This window comes from Rhipicephalus sanguineus, chromosome 7, assembly GCF_013339695.2.
Source record: "Rhipicephalus sanguineus isolate Rsan-2018 chromosome 7, BIME_Rsan_1.4, whole genome shotgun sequence".
Taxonomy (NCBI): domain Eukaryota; kingdom Metazoa; phylum Arthropoda; class Arachnida; order Ixodida; family Ixodidae; genus Rhipicephalus; species Rhipicephalus sanguineus.
In genome coordinates, this window is record NC_051182.1 from 75100123 (window position 1) to 75121290 (window position 21168).

At 48.5% G+C, this 21168-nt stretch overlaps 1 protein-coding gene across 1 annotated transcript in view; it reads right to left on the reverse strand.

Moving 5' to 3' along the window:
- LOC119399528 (cytochrome P450 3A29-like) overlaps positions 1 to 21168 on the reverse strand; it is a 96557-nt gene that overhangs the window by 74968 nt on the left and 421 nt on the right. The window contains exon 2 of the mRNA XM_037666339.2: positions 19206 to 19302. Coding sequence (XP_037522267.1) covers positions 19206 to 19302 — 97 coding nt within the window. The remainder of the gene's footprint in view (positions 1 to 19205; positions 19303 to 21168) is intronic.

The window sequence follows — 21168 nt, forward strand, 5'->3', positions numbered from 1 at the left end:
CAAGCCGATCCAAGGACGGGGAAGCACTGCCCTTTATGTTGATGGCAATCACCTATATACAGCTCTTAGCATTGACAGTGCCCCCTATACTCTACACAACACACTCCCCCCTCATAAAAATTTAACAAGACAACACCCCTGACGCTGCGAGATAAACTAGCGGCTGAACTGACAAGATTATTGGATGCAGGCATTATAGAAAGGGTTAGTACTGCGGAATGGGTGTGTCCTATAGTGGTTGTGCAGAAGTAGTGTGGAACTATTCGCCTATGCGTCGATTTGCGCGAGCCAAACAAAGCAGTAGTCATTGATGGATTCCCTTTGCCGCACACGGAGGAACTGTTGCATGCGCTGAGCGGAGCAGCATGGTTCTCAAAACTGGATCTTGTTGCAGCCTGCCATCAAGTGGAATTAGCCAAAGAGAGTCGCGAAATAACGACGTTTATTACGCACGAAGGCTTATTTAGGTTCCGCAGAGTTTGTTTTGGCCTCGCATCAGCACCAGCCGCGTTTCAGCGAATGATGCAGAAAATATTGAAGGGCTGCAAGGGCGTGTTGTTTTATATCGACGACATTATTGTCTTTGGAAAGACTAAGAACGAGCACAAGAGAACTGTTTGAGCTTGCCTGCAGTGAAAGCTGGTCCACGATCAGAAATTAACTTCTTTGGCTTCCTTGCGGCGAAGATGGTGGTTAGGCACGAAATGTATGCGTCACATGTTTCATTTTTGTGGGGAAACGACCAGACATACCGCGTAGCGTGGTCTATCGCCAAGTGAATAAATTTCTTCGCAGAGTCGTATCGAGAAAAACCACCTGTAATGTCCATCGCCAAAAGATTGAAGGGCTGTTCTGCGGGTGGTAGCGACTCGAGGGATCCGAATCTTTTGGTTTTATGTTTCTTGCATCGCTGGCATATGTCGCAGTGTCGGACGTAGGATGAAACGTCTGCGATGATTTCCGGCCAGTAATAGTGAGGTGACGACAACCCCAATGTTGCCTTTACTCCGACATGTCCAAACGCGTGGTGTGCTTTCTGCAGAAGTTCCAGTCGAAGCTTGTGAGGAACGTACACTTTGCAAATTCCTTTGCGTGTCACGATAGTTACCCATTTTCAGTAGTATACTTGCAGCGAGGCTGATCATCCTGGTAACCTTGGAGTTCTGGTAACGACAGGAGTTGAGCCACAGGACTCCGGGAAAATGCGTCGGCCTCGATGTTTTCGCTGCCTTTTTGGTACCCAATGTTGACGTCATACATAGACAGCTTCAGAGGCCATCGAAACAGACGGCCCTGGGGACCTTTGATGTTTTTCAGTCGTTGTAGCGCAGCGTGATCGGTGACAACAGTGAATGGTCTTCCATAAAGGTAGCAGTGCCACTTCTCAACAGCGTCGAGTATAGCTAGGCATTCAAGCTCTGTTATGGCATAGTTTAATTCGTCCGTTAGTAGCTTGCGCGAGTGATAATCGACAGGGTGCTCTTTGCCATCATCATCACGTTGCTTCAGGACTGCACCGATGCGGACGTTAGATGCGTCGCAATAAAGTACGCGTGGTTTCTCGCAAGAAAATATTCTTAAAATTAGCTCTTCGGTCACATGATTTTTCATTTCCTCGAAAGCTTGTCCGCAAGAAGCGTCCCATTCCCACGGTGTGTACTTCTTCAACAATTTTGTCATTATGAAAACTATGTCACTGAAATGCGGTATAAACTGGTGGTAAACGTTGGTGGTGCCAAGAAAACGTTGCAGCTCTTTCGGAGATATTGGTCTTGGGAATCGCAATACTGCTTCTATATTGCTCCGTTTAGGCGATACGGTACCGTGGGACACCCTGTGACCCAAATATTGAACGCAATCTTGGGTAAAGTGACACTTCTTCAAATTTAGTCTGATGTTCTCGTTGTTTAGAGCTTGCAGTAGAGCTTGGAAATGATGTAGGTGCTCAGAAAATTTGTCGGAGAAAACTACGATATAATCAATGTAATTAACCACATTCTCCAAGGTATGTTTCTTATCACTGACTTGGTAGCTCTTTCGAATGTATCAGGAGCATTCCTCAAATCGAAAGGCATAACAAGCCATTCATAATGGCTGTTCGGCGTGACGAAAGCTGTTTTTGGTATGTCTTCTGGGTTCATTTTGACAGGCCAATAGCCTGATGTAATATCCAATATTGAAAAATATTTCGATTTTCCCAGGTATTCCAGCACATCGTCGATGCGGGGAGTAGGTTGGCAGTCAGACATAGTGACAGCATTAAGGTTCCGGTAATCAAAGCATCAGCGAGTAGGTCCTTCGCCTTTTTTCTCCACAAGAGTAACAGGAGTTGTGTATGGTGAAAAAAAGGGAACGCACTACACCTTGCTTCCGGGTAAGTCCACTTGCCTGACAATTTCCACTTTGTCTGCCGGGGAGCATCGATACGGTGGTCTGTGAATCGGGACGTTGTTGCTGAGGACGATGCGATGTCGTTCATCCGCAATACATCCGATGCCCATCTGAGAGTTTGAGAAAATGTCCTCGTAACTGTGAAGCACAACTCTCAAAGCAACTTGCTGCGACGTCGGAAGGTGCGTGACATCAACGGACTGAAGTTGGGATGTATCCGCACTGAAGTCGTACCATTTATTTCCGAAGGGGGTTTGCAGAACTTCGTTGTCTTGAAGCAAAGTCATGGTGTTCAAGTTTAGTGAAAGGTTGAACAAGGAGGCATTGTCCAGGCCTAGCAAGAATTCAGTCTTCATTCCTTGAAGAACGTGTGTTTGGACTGCTTGCTTTATCTTCCTTATTTCCAATTGTATGTGTACGCGGCCCAAAGTTTTTTTGTTGAGGTGACTTGTTGGACACTGATGCATGGAACCTTGACCAATTGCTGCTTGAGCTCTTTGAACACAACGTCACTAATACAGGTAATGGTGGCTCCTGTATCCAAAGTTGCGTTCACCTAGTGCCCGTTCACAAGTGCACCAAAACGTCTTAGTGAACCTTTGGGCCGCCCTCTTCGTTTCCCTGGTTGACAGCAAGAACAGACACCATTTCACGGCGAGGGCACTCATTGTGCCAGTGAAACTGATTTGACAAACCAGCAGATGCCCACTATCGGCACTCACTGCGACGGGTGAGCACTGATCCTGCAGGGTTCCATCATCGTGTAGGATGAGGCTCCCGTTGCACGGGTTGCTGCTTCGACGAGCGTGGGGAAACATCAATTTGGATAGAGACTTCCGCTAGGAGTGCAGCAGCAAGCCACTTGGCCGGGGTAGATAGCGTCAATCCAGCGAGGCGCCTTTCGATCTCTTCAGGCACATTGTCGGTCAAGCCTGATATTAATGAGCGTCCTTCAATTCCGCGAGGCGACCAAGGCGCTTCATTTCCTCGTAGTAGTGCCTGACGCGTTGCCCTTTTTTGAGTCCGCAGAGCATGAATTCGCGGAATGGGTCTCCGATGGGCTCAGCAAATCGCTCTTTCATGCTTTCCTTGATGCCTTCCCACGAGCCTTCGACGTCGAAAATCTCGGTGAGGTACCAGCGGAATGCATCACCTTCCAGGTACTCGCTGATGCAGTTCATGCGATCTCGTTCGGACCAGGCAACGTTGCTCGCTGTCGCTTCGAAGAAGCGCAACCATTTGACCACGGGGACGTCGTCTTCGGCGCTGTGTATTTCGGCAGGCTGATCGGTTTCTTTGATGTGCTCATGATGCTGGTGAGGTAGATCCTGTCGACTCACTGTGACGAAGGAGACATGGCGTCAGTCAGAACAACTGTTTATTGGTCGGTTGGTTGGTTGGCTGGTTGTTGTGTCCTCAGCTTCCTCTTCTTCATCTCCCCCATTAACCTGTGAACCGACACACACACAAACACACACACACGCACGCACACACACACGCACACACACACACACACACACACACACACACATATATATATATAGATATATATATATATATATATATATATATATATATATATATATATATATATATATAACAAGAGGGTGCACGTACGAGAAACCAATACTTTATGCCTAACGCTTCGGCCGTGGCACGGCCGAGAATTTAGGCATAAAGTATAGCTCTCTCGTAAGTGCACCCTCTTGTTTTCCTATACGTACGGGACCCACTGAACTTTCCCACTGAATATATATATATATATATATATATATATATATATATTGTTACAAGAAAACGTATATTTACAAATATATACAAGCAGAAATAGACGCTGAGACAATGGCGGACCGGAGCCTGTCCTTTCAGCACTTCGTTGTTGTCCCCCTTTCAGAGTGGGTCCCACTACCACCTTGAGCCACTGGCCCACTGCTACCTTGTGACACTACCCCGCGGCGTAAAAGCGCCGACCCGGCGCTGGTCACGGAAGTAGTGAGGTGGACGGCACATATGGTTTCAGTCTTGCGACGTGCACAACAGTGGATGGCGTTGGCGTTGACTGCACTGAATCGGCGACTCGCTGTATTTCATATGTGAGGTAAGTGACCTTCCGCAGGACTTTGTATGGTCCGTCATAGCGAAATAACAACTTTTCTGAGAGACCGATGCGACGACATGGGGTCCACAATAGGACAAGGGAACCGGGTCATAAGAGACATCTCGGTGTCGGCGATCATACAGGTCTTTTTGAGAGGCCTGAGATGCTGTGAGGCGCTCTCGGGCAATCTGTCGTGCTGTGTCGGCTCGGGCAATGGCATCGAGAACGTATGTGACAGGCGAGTTCGAGCCAGTGGGAAGCAGCGTGTCAAGAGGGAGGGATGGCTCACGTCCATACAGAAGATAAAACGGGGAATAACCTGTGGTGTCATGCCTGGAGGAGTTGTAAGCGAATGTGACTTAGGGTAACGTTGCGTCCCAGTCGCGGTGGTCGGCAGAAGCGTACATCGACAACATGTCGGTGATAGTGCGGTTCAGGCGCTCCGTAAGCCCATTAGTTTGCGGGTGGTATGCCGTTGTGAACTTGTGGGTCGTAGAACAGGAACGAACAATGTCCTGGATGACGCGGGACAAGAAGTATCGGCCTTGGTCGGTGAGAAGCTGGCGAGGAGCGCCGTGATGCAAGATGATGTCATGCAGTAGAAAGTCGGCGACATCAGTTGCGCAGCTGGTGGGAAGAGCGCGGGTAATGGCGTAACGTGTGGCGTAGTCAGTCGCTACGGCGACCCACTTGTTCCCGGATGCAGAAGTGGGGAATGGTCCGAGGAGGTCGAGCCCGACGCGGTAGAATGGTTCGGCGGGGATGTCAATAGGCTGAAGGTGTCCGGCTGGAAGCATTGTTGGTCGTTTTCGACGTTGACAGAGGTCGCAGCTGCTGACGTACTTTTGCACGGAGCGATAAAGGCCTGGCCAGAAGAAACAGCGCCGGACGCGATCGTAAGTGCGTGTAACTCCAAGGTGACCGGCGGTAGGTTCATCATGGAGCTGGCGAAGAACATCTGCCCGCAAATGGGAAGGCACGACGAGAAGGCGTTCAGGGCCGTGGGGGCGCATATTGTGGCGGTATAGAACACCGTCGTGAAGGCAGTACAAGTGTAGAGAACTGCTTGGAGTTCCGGAACTCAGACTGTCAATGATGGGACGTAAAACCGAGTCGCGGCGTTGCTCACAACCTATATCGAGGAAGTCTGATATTGAGAATACCCCAGACTCAGCGGGTCCCTCTGCGGTGTCGGGTGGATCCACTGGGTACCGTGACAGACAATCGGCGTCCTGATGGAGTTGGCCGGATTTGTAAACCACCGAGAAGGTGTATTCTTGAAGGCGGAGAGACCAACGACCGAGGCGGCCCGTGGGATCTTTGAGCGAAGAGAGCCAGCACAGGGCGTGATGGTCAGTTACAACAGTAAAGCTGCGGCCGTACAGGTATGGGCGAAACTTAGCAACTGCCCAAACTAGAGCAAGGCACTCTCTTTCGGTGATTGAATAGTTCTTCTCCGCCGTGGACAACAGTCGGCTGGCGTAGGCGATGACGCAGTCTCGTCCGTGTTGACGCTGAGCGAGAACAGCACCAATCCCATGGCCACTCGCGTCGGTGCGAACCTCTGTCGGGGCGGTGGGATCAAAGTGGGCTAATACTGGAGAAGTTGTGAGGGCTGTAACGAGCGCCGAAAACGCAGCAGCTTGAGGCGAACCCCAAATAAAGTTGACGTCTTTCTTGAGTAGTTCTGTGAGAGGACGCGCAATATCGGCAAAATTCCGGATGAAGCGGCGGAAATAGGAACACAACCCGAGAAAGCTGCGGACATCTTTAGCCGAACAGGGTACGGGAAATTGTGTCACTGCGCGAATTTTTTCGGGATCAGGCTGGACGCCAGCTGCGTTAACGAGGTGACCCAGTACAGTTATTTCACGACGGCCAAAACGGCATTTGGAGGAGTTCAACTGTAGACCAGCTTTGCGGAATACCTCGAGAACAGTGGAGAGCCGCTCAAGATGGCTTGCGAATGTTGGTGAAAAAACGATGACATCGTCCAGGTAGCACAAGCATGTTGACCACTTGAAGCCGCGTAGAAGGGAATCCATCATCCGCTCAAAGGTGGCGGGAGCATTGCAAAGCCCAAACGGCATGACCTTAAATTGGTACAGGCCATCTGGGGTTACAAATGCGGTTTTTTTCTCGGTCTTGCGGATCAACAGCGATCTGCCAATAACCAGATCGAAGGTCAATGGATGAGAAGAACTTGGCGCCATGAAGGCAGTCGAGTGCGTCATCGATGCGTGGCAAGGGGTAAACGTCCTTCTTAGTGACCTTGTTGAGGTGCCTGTAGTCAACGCAAAATCGCCATGTATTGTCCTTCTTCTTTACAAGCACGACAGGAGATGCCCACGGACTAGCCGATTGTTCGACGACACCTTTGGCGAGCATCTTTTCGACTTCTTTCTGGATGACAGCGCGTTCGGCAGCGGACACACGGTAAGGGCGCCGGTGAATTGGGTTGGCATCGCCGGTGTTAATGTGGTGGGTCACAACCGATGTCTGGCCTAAAGGGCGGTTGTCAAGATCGAAGATATCGGCATAGGATGTCAAGAGACCACGCAGGTCTTGTGCTTCAGTGGGCGGAAGATCGGGCGCTATCATTTTCTCAATGTCAGTGCGTGCAAGGTCGAGTGCAGTGAGCGAGTTGGCATGGTGACTAGGAACACCTGCTGATAACTGAGAGATATGGCAATCTTGCAGTGACGACACGACGCCGAGCGTAATACCTGCAGGCAGCACATTGGTGGTTAGACCGAAGTTCAAGAGAGGTAAACAAGTCTGGTTGCGGCATACTGTGACCACAGTGTGCGGTACGGCAACAGAATACTTCAAGACGACGTCGGTAATCGGTGAAACAACATATTCACCATCGCGCACAGGTGGATCAAGGATAAGCTGGACGTACGTCGCGGCTTGAGGCGGAAGATGCACAAACTCCATGGCACATAGGCGACTGGGAGCGTCATGGTCAACGTAGGCGTCTAGAGGGAGTTCCAGCTGAAGAAGGCCCGTCGAGCAGTCAATAAGAGCGGAGTGCGTCGAAAGAAAGTCGAGACCGAGGATCACGTCATGTGGGCACTGCGCAAGCACGGTGAACAATACGATGGTCTGACGGCCAGCAATACACACGCGAGAGGTGCACATACCAAGAACTGTAGATGTGCTCCCATCGGCAACTATTACTGCACACTGAACAGGAGGCGTGAGCACTTTGCGCAGTTTTTCCCGGAGAGCAGCACTCATCACTGAAATCTGTGCACCAGTGTCTATTAGGGCTGTAACGGTAACGTTATCCACCAAGATTTCTAAAATGTTTCGGCGTGTAGGAATCGTCAACAGAGGATTTGAAGTCCGGGTCGTTGTCGCAGCGTCACCTCCGGGAGCTGCATGGACTAGTTTCCCGAGGTCGAGGGGCCAAACCGTGTAGGGGACGTTGATCGACGAACAAGCGGCGATAGAGATCGACGGCCTTGGGGGGACGGGGATCGGCTGAACCTCCTGCTTGGAACGTGGACATCAGTAGCCTGGAGATCGGAACGAGGAGAAAGCCTGCGCGAGTTGCCTTCAAATCGGCGCCATGTCCCGGTGTTCCAGGAAGTCGACGACCACCGATTGCGACAGTGGCGCGCAATGTGTCCTACGCGAGAGCAGTGGAAGCAGATTGGCCGATCATCAGTTGTCCTCCATTCAGCAGGGTTTCGGTAGCGTGAAGGGTACACTGGGATCTGGTTGACGACGGCAGGAGTGCTCTCGGGAGTGCGAATAGAGCAAACAGGTGCTATGCCGAGATTCGCAATCTCTTGGCGTACGACTGCTTGTATGAGCGATACGGTGGACGCGTTAGCCTGTGGAACGTCAGCAGGAACCATTGCTTCCAGTTCACGACGGACGATTCGGGTGACATTTTCTGACGACGTAGCCTGCGTGAACGTGGGGGGGTCTTGGCAGGTCGATGTGGCTGCAGTATTAGGTAGTCGAACGAAATGGCGGCTGATGCGACGACTCTTGGCCTGCTCAAAACGCTGACATTCCTTGACCACGGCGTCGACGGTGGTGCAATCCTTCACGATCAGTAGATTGAACGCGTCGTCGGCAATCCCCTTCAAGATATGGGCAATCTTGTCAGCCTCCGTCATGTTCCCGTCAGCTTTTCGACAAAGACCCAGTACGTCCTGTATGTAGCAGACGTAAGACTCTGTCGACGTCTGAACGCGGGACTCGAGATCTTTTCTTGCGGCCTGCTGGCGACCAAATGGCCTGCTGAACAACTCGATGAGCTTCGACTTGCAGGTGTCCCAGGTGCTTAATTCCGACTCGTGCGTCTCGTACCAAACGAGTGCGGTATCCCTGAGGTAGAAGACCAGGTTGGCGAGCATCAACGTGGGGTCCCACCTGTAATACTCGCTGACGCGCTCGTACAATGCGACCCAGTCCTCCACATTCACCTTGTCTTTGTCAGTGCCCGAAAAGGTTCCTGGGTCTCGAGGAGGCAGGAGAACCACATGGGGCTGCTGCTGCTGCTGCTGCTGCTGCTGCTGCTGCGCCGGTGATCCTCGGTCAGTCATTGCAGGGAAAGGGAGGCGACGACCGCTCCGAAGTTCCGTGTTGGTTTTCCGAGAGGAAACGCAGGCACGCAGGTGTACCCAGCACCTCCACCAATAATGTTACAAGAAAACGTATATTTACAAATATATACAAGCAGAAATAGACGCTGAGACAATGGCGGACCGGAGCCTGTCCTTTCAGCACTTCGTTGTTGTCCCCCTTTCAGAGTGGGTCCCACTACCACCTTGAGCCACTGGCCCACTGCTACCTTGTGACAATATATATATCTATATATACGGGGGTGCAGAGGGTGCACGTACGAGAATGGATGGAAACAACTTTATTGCAATACTTTATGCCTAACGTTTCGGCCGTGGCACGGCCTTCGTCAGAGAATGATAAACATACAAGGAATATGCCGCTTTTAAGTGCCACGAAAATCGCGGTATCAATCCGAAGGGTCATTACAAGAAAAACGCCAGAAGACTCAAAACAAACCGTAGTGACAATATATTTCATATGCCACCTCGAGTGACAAGATAAGTGCTGTAACTCAAAGTAGAAACAAGGAGCCGTCGCACGGGATATATTAAAAGCAGAGCAACACCGATTAAGCGGGGACAGAGAAACACGAGAGATTAGGGCAACATCCGTGGCAAAACAAATGTCATGCGCACGTGTTAGGCCACATTACGGTACTAAAACATAAATACACAACATTTAAACAGTCCCTTTGGTTGCTATACTTCCAATGGAGTAGACGATTTCAATACAGTATTTGAACAAAAGGCACTGCAATTAAAAATATGCAAAAAGGTATGTGTGTGTTTGTAGGGGCGGGGGGGTGGGGGAGGTGAGGTTAGCGCATCAGTATGATGAACAATATTACACAGAAAGAAAGACAACGCGTCCGATGCTTTCGTTTATGCCGGAGGCAAGACAGTTGAATTTGTTAATGAGGCAAGATTCGTGAACTTCTCGGTCATGATGAGTTTTCATCCCATACTGTACTAATATGGCTTTGATTTTTTCAAAGGAGTGACCTGGCATCTGGACGGACATGCTTAAACAGGGGAAGATGACGTAGGTTAGAAGCGTGGGATCTCTGGTTGTTAAAGCTTAATCTGAATGACGTTTCGGATTGACCGAAGTATTGCTTGCGGCACGTGGAGCACTCAAGCATGTCGATAACATTTGCACTGTCGCAAGTAAAGTCTCCGTTGATTCTCAGAGAAAAGTTTGAGGCGCTGCTAGTTACGGAATGTGAACTTGTCATGCGTGGGCAGACTTTGCAGCGGGCTTTACCGCAAGGTTGACAGCCACCATAGTTGGATCGGCTGTTTATTTTCGATGATGTTAGGGCATCACGTAGAGTACGTGATCGGCGGTACACTACCCTGGGTGGTTCCGTAAAAATTTCTTTCAGGCGGTCACTTTGAATCAAGATATTGTGGTGTTTCATGAGTATTTTGGCCACTTTCGGAGCATGCGAAGGGCTATATATATATATATATATATATATATATATATATATATATATATATATATATATATATATATATATATATATATATATATATATATATATATATATATATATATATATATATATATATATATATATATATATATACATATATATATATATATATATATATATATATATATATATATATATATATATATATATATATATATATATATGCAACAAAGAAAATAACTGAGAAGTATTTTCCGAAGCGCCTGGCTGGGGATTGGAGCCTGCGATCCCTCACTCCGCCGCACGCTCGTTAGACAGCTCCACCACGCAGATTACGCCCTTCAACATACTAACGGCGAGCTACTTATATACACCATTTTCCGCTGGTGGTACGCCGAGCTCAAATGTACTTTAGCGTGTTCCCTGTCACCCGTGAGATTGCGCGAAGGTTGCCTTTTAGGGGCGCTGCCCCGCTAGTGTTTCGCTGGAGTTTGGATGCGTGCGCGCCTCCTACCTCTACTTTGACCGACGGGGTGTGGTCACCCATGCTCGCGCGCTCGCTGCAGCAGCAGCGTTTGCGAAAGGATTGAGCTGCTAGGTAGAAGAGCCAAAGTCGGGGCTAGTTGGTTGTGCACAGTCGACACTTGCACCGCGCTGCTCCAACTGTGACAGTTGTTAGTGCGCGCTCTGCCTGTGTGTACATGTGCGTTCTTTTCATGCTTCATTTTTTTGTGTTTGTGCAGCGCGTTGAACGTTTCGAACTGCTTGCCGTTCTTAGTGTGACATTCTCGTTGTTGCTATTTCATTCATTGCTTCGCACTTGCGGCGAAACTGTGACTTTTTTTAGTTTCCCGGCAAAGGCTCTGCACAATAAAACAATGTGATTGTACGGAAATTAAAGTACTTTTCTATAGGGTGACTTGCACTGACCAGCGCCTCCGTTATTTTTTCAGTGCCTGGGAGTGTGCTCTCCTTAGGCCGCCGAGCGCGCGCTGCACCGCCGCTCGGCGCTCGCCACTGTGGCGTGGTGGCGCTGTGCGAGTAGATTATGGGATGCTGGCGCTGAACCGCCTCGCGTATTAAGAAACTCACGAATTTGTGTTTGCATCCGAATTTAATTGCATTCGTGCTTCTCACGAGCTTTCACAGGTACGTAATCCGCATGCAGTGTGTCTGGTCGTGATGTCGGTGCGATACTTTCATTTGAATTCGATAGTAATAACAATATCTGGGGTTTAACGACCCAAAAAAAACGTTATGATTATGAGAGCCGCGGTAGTGGAGGGCTCCGGAAATTTCGGCTACCTTTAGTTCTTTACCGTGCACCTAATAAAAATCTAAGTACACGGTCCTGAAACATTTTCGCCTCCATCGAAAAATGTAACCGCCGCGCCCGGGATTCGATCCCGCGACCTTCGGGTGAGGAGTCGAGCGCCATAACCTCTAGACCACCGTGACGGGGCTCGCATTTGATAGTATACGAGTTTTATATTCTATTTCAGGCTTTTGCAACAACGTGATCCGCATGCCTCAATATGTCGTACTGTTGTGCACTTCTGAGCAAATCGAACGGAAAGAAATAACAATTGTATTTCTTTTTTTCATTCACCATTACTACATAAAGAAAAGAAGCTCACAGGGCCCATATGCATTCGCCTAAGACGTCTGGCAGGCGATAGCCATCTTCTTTTTTTCCTTCCAACTCAATGTATTAAACATCTGCCCCCCCTTCGTGATATTTCTACACCTAAAGTGGTTTTCTTACAGCCTCAAAGGTCGGAGGTATTGCAAGCTTGCTGGTTATGCATTGCCTCTGCGATCGGCCCCAACGTTACTAGAACAAACTCAGTTTCAAAGCTCCGTATCTCCGCCAGCGGAGGAGGGTGGTCCGAACGGCGGTCGCGAGAACTAGCGGCGCTGCAGTTCCGTCTTGCGCCACTATCGGCGCGTCGTCTGCTACCACGGCTGCGGTCCGCCGCGCAGCCGCTCGCGGCAACTGCGCGGCAACTTTGTTATTGTACTAGTTAGATGGATACTTAGGTGGATATGCATAAGGTCGTCTGCATGCATTGGCCCGCGTGCGTTGTTCATTGATTGGCTAAGAATCGATGTTCGGTTTATATTGCCACGCCCACTTCTTGTTTTATTTTGATGTATTCGGGTTTGACCAGCAAGGACGGTTATCAACGCTCGACGCTGTCCGCGAAACAGTGTTCGAGAAGCTTCGCGATTGTAATAGATCGTTTTGGTAAGATTGCGCGCTGCACGCGAATGTTCCAGCTTTGCCGAGAGATAACGCCGCCACCAGCGATACTGCTGGAAAGTTCGATAGCGCCTGTATAAAAGCCGACGCGCTTGACCGCTTGTCAGTTGATCGACGGTCGACGCTCTGTTCGCCGCTATCAGTGTATTGCTGTAGTTTGACTTTCAGTTTCCCGGCCACAGGTTCGGCCAAATAAAGAGTTTCATCTCGGACCTGCTGACTGCTGCCTTCGTCGACGTCACGACCCTGTGACAATATTTGAGCTGCCTACATTGCGCTTAACTTCCAAGCATAGGAGTTTCTAAGCGAATGAGGGTTTTCAGAGTAATTTTTATAACTACCACCACAATTTTAGCCGCTGCCGTCTTATCTAGACCAAGAACAACCCAACACGTTTGTAAAACCCTTTATAGTGCACAAAGAAGCGTACTTACTCGAGATACAAAAAGGTTCTAGAAAAACAGTGCTCATATGTTTCTACAATTTATTGAAAAAAACTTTCTCGAAAAGCATCACCAATGCTTTGGAATGTTTACAAGACACGTTTTCGCGACTGTTGAAGGAATACTGACCCAAAATCGGAAAATTTTGCGAGAACTCGGCAAATGAAATCGCTGTGTGCAATTACATCGAATAGATGTCGTCTCTGAGCAATTTTTTCAGCGGATAGTTGTATTTTCGGTGTCTCATCTTTCTACGTCGCATCCTTCTACGGTGCCTTAAACAATTCGAACAGATCGGCCGTGATGTGGGCATCGAGCAGTTATTCGCGCGTACTCTGTCGCTAGAAGAGTCGTCAGTATTCAACTTCGCCCTCAAGAGCTCGGAATATCAGCATCAACTTTGGGCTGTCCAGAGAGCTTGCGATGCGGCGGTTAGGCTAGGTCTACCTGCCCCCACGTGGGAGAGGCCCGCGGTGTCACCCTAAGTGGTGGCACTTCTCCGGATCTTTAAATAAAGTTCTCCGTACCGTACCGTACCGAGCAGATGTTACATGCCCGCAGCACTTTACACTGTACGACAGCCGTTTGCGTTTCGTGCTGTAGCCGTTCACTTCGCAGTTAAACTGCTCGTCAACTACAATTATCTTTTACACAATAAGTCTCCGTTCCCGAAGCAAAGTGTGGGATTGGGCTAGTTGGTATTCCATTATTAAACTGCTCAGCGCAAAAAAATTTGACACGGTACACATAGAAATGACGAGGACCAGCGCTGGTCCTCGTCTTTTCTATGTGTACCGTGTCAAATTTTTCCGCTGAGCAGCCCGTTCCCGAGCCGGCGAGTGTAAAATATTCCGCACATTTTGTTCAATACCTCGTCGTAAAACCTCTCAAAAATCCACTGCTTCGAGGGCATAGCGACAGCTGACAACTAATCGAATGTCAGTGTGATGCAACTCTCAGTCTCGGTAGCGTATATAGGTAATCGCCTGCCTTTCGTTTTGCTGTTCTATTTCTGGCGGCTCCTCCAAATTGGGCACTGGGCTTTCGCGGGACGCCGTGCGTTTTGGGGGGGGATTTGCGCCTAAATCCCGAACATTTTGGCTTTGAAATGTGGTGTGGAAGTACTGGGGACAAGCGCGGCACGGCACCTGGCGCGAGTTCCCATTTTCCACGTGGGATCAAAACTTCTTGTCCCGCAACGACACGACGATAGTGCTTTACAATGCCGTCACTCTCAAAATGAACGTCACAGACCTTGCATTTCGCAGTAAGCTTTCTATCTTTGCGATGCAAAGCTAGAATGGCGTAGGGTCTTTTGCAGGTCCGAAGAAGTGTCGTGAAGCGGAGTCGTCGTTGCGGTATCCGCTCTTGCAGCCCGGCGCAAAGCAAGTCGGCATACCGCACTGTGAATCTGTTCGCCCTCGTTACGCTTCGTACATCATGCACGTGTCTTCGTACAAGACGCTAAGCCTGGTCAAGAACAGTCGCAAAAATGACGAGGTAACAAAGCGCAGACGACGCTGTAACCCACGTGCGCTCGTACATCGGCGGCGCCGATCACAACAAGCGCCAGCCGCGGGAGCTAGACGTGACTGCAGCGCCACTAGTTCTCACGACCGCCACGCGGACCGCCTCTCCGGCGGAGCTTTTAAACTGAGTTTGTTCTAGTAACGTTGATCGGCCCTTCTTTGACCAAGCGAAGATGTAATGTGATGACGTCATCATACGACGGCACGTTGTGACGTCACGATGACGTCAAAAATATCTGCAATATGTGACGTCATTATGACGTCATATGGTGACGTCATCTCGTGATGCTGATTTCTGCATCACTCGTGTTGGCGCCGCCGGACACCTCCGACGTTCAATTTTCGCGTTTGAAGCGGCATGTAAGGCTTTTGCCTATTGGGCTGTCGTTCCATGAAATTCCAGCTGTCGCTGGTGTAAGAAAGAGGTGACTTGGAGTAATTAGGCGGGATAATTGGTTTCCTAATACATCTTCAAACTACACTAGACTATGTAGCCGCCATTTCCGACCAGAATATTTCATAGAATGTATTAAGCGGTGTATCAAGAAGGATGCAGTACCCTCAGTCATTGAATACTACCTTTCACGTTTGCAGCCCAAGCTAACAAGTGAACGAAGCATGGCTAAATGTGACTATCTGCGATCGAACAGTCAACGAATGCATGTACCTATATTGTACTAGAATATTATCTAGAATACTATACATGGTACAGTGGCGGTCAAAATTTTAGAGACCGCGGGAGCACGTGGCAAACAGCACCGCGACGCCTTCTGGCGACTGGCTGCGAAGCTCGAGAGCGCGTACTGCGCACGCGCGTCCTTTTTTACCTGGCAGCCTGCCCTTTCGCTCCCTTCAAGTCGCGCATACCTGAACGCCAGAAAAAGCGGCAGGTGTCACTCCTGCAGTCGCCGCGGAAACACCGAGGGATGATATCGTGAAAAAAATACGTAATTTGTACTGGCAGTGCTCAGTGCGCGCCGCCTTCTACGCCTTGGTCCAAAACGTTCCGCGGTGTAGAAAACACGCATATATGGCGTCAGTTTTTCTAAAATTGACATGTGTGTTAAGATTACTGAGCAGCGATGTCTCTATATCGACCAAACACTCCATATGCGTGTTTTCGGCGCGCGGAACGTCAGAGACTAAGGCGTAGAATACGGCGCGCACCTAGCACTGCAATGTACGTATTTTTTGTCAAGATATATCATCACTTGGTGCTTCCGCGACGGCTATGGAAGTGACACCTTGCGCCTTTTCTGGCTTTCCGGTGTGCGCGCACTTGAAGGGAGCGAATCAGCAGGCCGGCAGGAAAAAAAAAGGACGCGCATGCCCAGTGCGCGCTCTCGAGTTTCGCAGCCAGTCGCCAGAAGGCGCGGCGGTGCTGTATGCCATGCGCTGCCGTGGTCTCTAAAATTTTCACCGCCACTGTAGCAATACCAACGCGGCCTCACGATCGCCGCCATGTGCAACGCTGACATTACGTCCCGAAGCTTAAGAATCGGATCCCATGGATACCAGATGCGCTGTCGGCGAAACAACCGATAATAAGCCTGTGCAGTGTCACAATCAATGCGTGCACAAGGTTGAGCAGGCTGCCCCATGCGACAAAAGTGTCCAGGTTGACAAACATTCGGCCTATACTTTGCTCACTACCGAGAAGGTCAAATGGAAGAGTGAAGAAAGGGACCTGAGAAGTCAGCTACTAGGAATAGAACAGACCATCGACCAATACAAAGAGAAGCCCAAGAACTGACAACAATAATACGCTGATGGGCTAGATGGTCCATGTCTTGATATATACTATGTGCAGCGCAAAGAAACGAGGACAAGAGAAGACACATAAACGACACAGAGTGGCGCTGTTCCTTCCAACTGAATTTTATTGAGAAGCACGAAGCCAGTTTTCATAAATGTGCGCGTGCTCTCAACCAATCGAAAACACATCGATCGTTTGGTCACCTGTGACGCGTTTTCGATTGTTTGATAGCACGCGCACATTTATAAAAAACTGGCTGCGTGCTTTTCAATAAAAATCCGTCGGAAGTCAGCGCCAGTCTGTGTCGTTTATGTGTCTTCTCTTGTCCTCATTTCTTTGCGGTGCACATACTTCGTATATATGAAAACTGACAACAAGCCGCATTTGTCACGCTTATCAGCACTACGACTTTTCACTTGAACAACAGCGTTCCCTTGACACACATCGGTCAGTGTTGCAGGAAGCGCGCGGCATATGCAGCTGTTCTCGTTAGTGCTTCGTACCATCACGATTTACCTGTTTAAGCTCTGAAAATGGGATCACACGGCATAATTCCTGATTTTCTGGCACCAGCTGTTGATTGCTCTCGGTGCAACAATATGTATTTCTCAAAAACTTTGCGAAGGGAACGGGTGATCACGTTCATCATTGTGACATTTCATGCTATTTAGTGCATGAACTTCACGCTTGCGTGTATTAATGAGAACTAGCAGACAATAATGCCAAGGAAAGTAGAGGGGATATATTTGCAGTAATTAGAATATAAATGTGAGGAAACTAAAGTGGACGAAAAGATAACTTGCCGCCGGCAGGGACCGAACCTGCGGCCTTCGAATAACGCGTCCGATGCTCTACCACTGAGCTACGGTGGCGGTCATCTTCCCGTCCACATTATGGGGTATATATGTTAATGTAAACCTAGGAGTGTTAGTCAGCGCCGATCGCAGCCATGGCGGCAAATGTTCGATGAAATGGCTGCGAACGACACATCCCTTGAAAATGTAATGGTTGCCCAGAGCAATAAGTGCTTCAGGACTCCCGTTAACAAAAGTTTTTAATATACTTCAAACAGCGCAAATACAGCCGAAAACTGACCGGTATAACAGCTGCGAGTGCAGCCACGGCCTGCGTTTCCGTGAGCGACGGCGTGACGGCGGTTCTACTCCGGTGGCGGCGCGTGGCGGCTATAAGCCGTAGTAACGCCAACGTCCGGTTCTCATTGCTCTCACCTCCTTCGCCCAGACACAGAAAGATAGAGGAGGCGCTGCACTGGCTCAAGAAATCTTTTGAAGTTTGTTAACTCCATGGCACCTTCAGAACATAACGTGATTAATATTAGCCTAGAAGATGCCGAAAAATTTTATGACGTCACATCTACTTGGCGCGGCAACCTCAGGGCCTCGGCCCCTAAAGTTTTGTTTTGTGTGTTTTCTGGCTTACCAAGCGGCCAGACTCATGGTTTGAATCAATCTGCGGTCTTCTATCTCGGTTTTTATCACGCATGGTGTCAGCTAATACAAATTTCGTAGGAGGCGTTACTATAGTTACATTGGTGCAAAGTCGCTTACATTCGAAAATCATTTCTCGTACCCGATTTTTGTCGAACAGATTAGACGCAGCAAGCTGCTTAATGCTTCAAAGTTGCGTGGCCAAAGTACCTGCGCGGCTTAGGAACGTGCACACACGAACTGAAGCAGGCCCGTAGCATCGACTTTTTTTCGGGGGGGGGGGGGCACATGGTGAAGGCCTTGATTTTTTGAATGAAACAACTTATTCATTATTTATTCACGGTAAAACATCCCTCTTCAGCAAAATTTTTGTTTGAGGTGGAGGGCCTCAAGAAAAAAAGTACTCAAGTAACAAGTAAGGCAAGAACTCAAGTAAGAATGGCAGATTGGGAATGTTGGTTCAGCATATATGAAGTGTAGGGCGTAACGACGACAACGTACAAAATGGAGAGTACACACACGGAGCGCCAAAAAAAGAAAAGGCGCTCCGTGTGTGTGTACACTTCCTTGTGTCCGTTGTCGTCGTCGCGCCCTACATTTCAAATATGACGAACTCAAGCCTGCCCTAATAGAATACGTTGCTGGGCTAGTTGGTTCATAATCTTCAAAATTGGATAGCGCGAAATCGGCCAGGACTACGAAGGAACACAGATGCACAGCCTGCCTTTTCAAATTGAAATGATGAACCAATCCCGTATTTATTAACAATTTTTCCGGGTCTCTCATGCATTCTTATGACTCTTCATTAGTGATTCGAAAGCTTTCACCTTCCAGTCACAAAGCAACTTCACTCTCACTAATTAAATTTCATTAAATAAATCTCACTAACAAACGTGCTATAAATTTTTGCTGGACGACATCACATTGTGACTGATTCACAGTGACTAGTTAACTGCACCAAATGAATTACGTAATCAATTTCACTAATCAGATGTCACTAACTTTCGCTAAGTATCTGCTGCTAATGAACATTTCCGATTTTCTAATTGCATTGTCATGCTGCACCGTCCCGTATGGTTATGGATATTTATGTATACGATATTTTTTTCCACTTTGCAGATACTCGCCTAAAGGGTCACGTGATATTTTTCGGACCTTTTCGTGTCGTTGCCGCGGTTTTCGTTCAAGGCCACGGTCGCGTGAGGCATATAAAGCTTCCGCCTTAATAACTTATTTCCAAATTAAGCTTTACCTGATGTACCAGTTCAGACAGGTTGCCTGAAAGAAAGCTTGGAGTAGGTCCTGGGATTCCGAGGTTCTTGAAGAACGACAGCCGTCTCTTGCGTTGTCTGAAAAACACATTACGTAGAATATAGTGACGGTGCTTTACTTGTGGTTCCCTAGTTATCTCGGAATAATTGCTCTAATAGGGACAAACGCTACCAATAAATAAAGGACATTATTCCTAGGACTTACACAAATTGTGCGGATTATTTCAAAGAATATCACTGCAGTTCTGGAAGAATGAATGACAGTTGATAGTCCAGTCGTTGTGCGTGCCACTTCTCTTGCTTGCCCTTCGTCCTTTTGACTAATTCATTCTTCCAGCGTTTTGTACCAACTAACCCATACTTCAACCCCCTTTTTTCGAGCGATTCCGAATAAGAAAAAAAACAGGAAGGGAAGAAAAAGGGGAGCCCCGCAACTGTATACCTCAGTGGATGACACCTCAGCGGTAGCTCTCAGGGGGGAGAGATAAGGAGAGATTAAAAGAATGGTAGGAAAGAATGGGGGATCCAGTCAGAGAAGGTGAGGGACGGAGCCACTATCGGCGAGTGTCGGAGGACACCACGGAAAGGCGAATCTTAATGGGTGAGCGGTGCTCGGCATCGCGGACGACGCAACCGTTGCTCATGAAATCCACGGAGCGAATCTTCAACCTTAGTAATTGCAGTAGGAGAGAGAGAGATGGAAAGGAAAGACAGGGAGTTTAACCTGCTAATTAATAGTAGACTCTTTGCTACCTTGTCAGGTGTGTGAAAATGAGTGTCGGAAAGTGGACAGAGAGATATGCAGCTTAAGCTCGTTAATTAAATTTCCGCCGGACCGGAAGAATATAGCAATTAACCGAATGCCGAATTATCGAAAGTACCAAGAAAACAATAAACAAATGTCTCATAAATCAATAAACGTTCATTTTCTTAACGAATAATGAATCTTCTACTTCTTTTGCATAAGAGCAGTGTAAAGGCCGGAATTTTCGTCATCCTGCGCAACACACCTCCCTCATTGCGTACCACTACGCGCACGTGACGGTAGTTCTTTCGCAGGTAACGTGGCCGGCATATGATCATTCGTTCATCACGATGTAGCAAATGAGTTTTATGCCACCATAGTGACCGCGGCTCAAAGCTCTTCATCTTCAACAGCTTCCGCCTGTTTGAGTTTTGTGACATTGCGCACGCATTGCATCAGGTCAAAACAAAGCTGCAATCAAACGTGACCATATTAACGAAAGTTTGATGCCATTAAACAACGCACATGGTGGTCGGGACCAGCGAACACGTCCGAATTATCCGATTTTCTCTACTAACGAGGTTTTACTGTATAAAGATATACCAAACCAGAGGACTCAAACACGCGGCCCGCGGACTTTTCCTAGTGGCCCGGCGCGAACATGACTGCCTTCTTTCCATGTATATTTTTTTACTAATAAGTGTGTCCGTTATCCTTAAAGGTGCAATGGACAGCTAACCTTACAAGAAAGAAACTTAACAGGCAAGACCAACGGACCAGCTCCTCTTCGAATGTGTCTGGCTCAAGAAATGACTTGCTAGTGGCCCGAGGTTGCCGAGGGCCACGTTGCAGTTGATATTGCTTTACTTGGGTAGGCTACACAGACGTGACCGGTCTCAAGCAAGTTTTTTGTGAGGTACGCCATGCGGTCACAATGTGTTAAAATAAAATTGTGGAACAAGAACCACATTTTAGAGTCGGCGTCCAAGTTTTTGTCATTCGGAAGATCGGTATCGATGCGTTTTCCGAGTCCCGACGCCAAATCCCCTAGAGAGATGACCCGGTTATGAGATTTGGGAAAAGCCTTCTTCAAATGGCAAAGTTAGCTCGCATTTTCTTCAAAACCTAAGACCTCTCTCCCGCTTCTACTTTCTTCATTGTCCCGCCCCTTGGGGGACTAAATTTCATGAGTGTGGCCC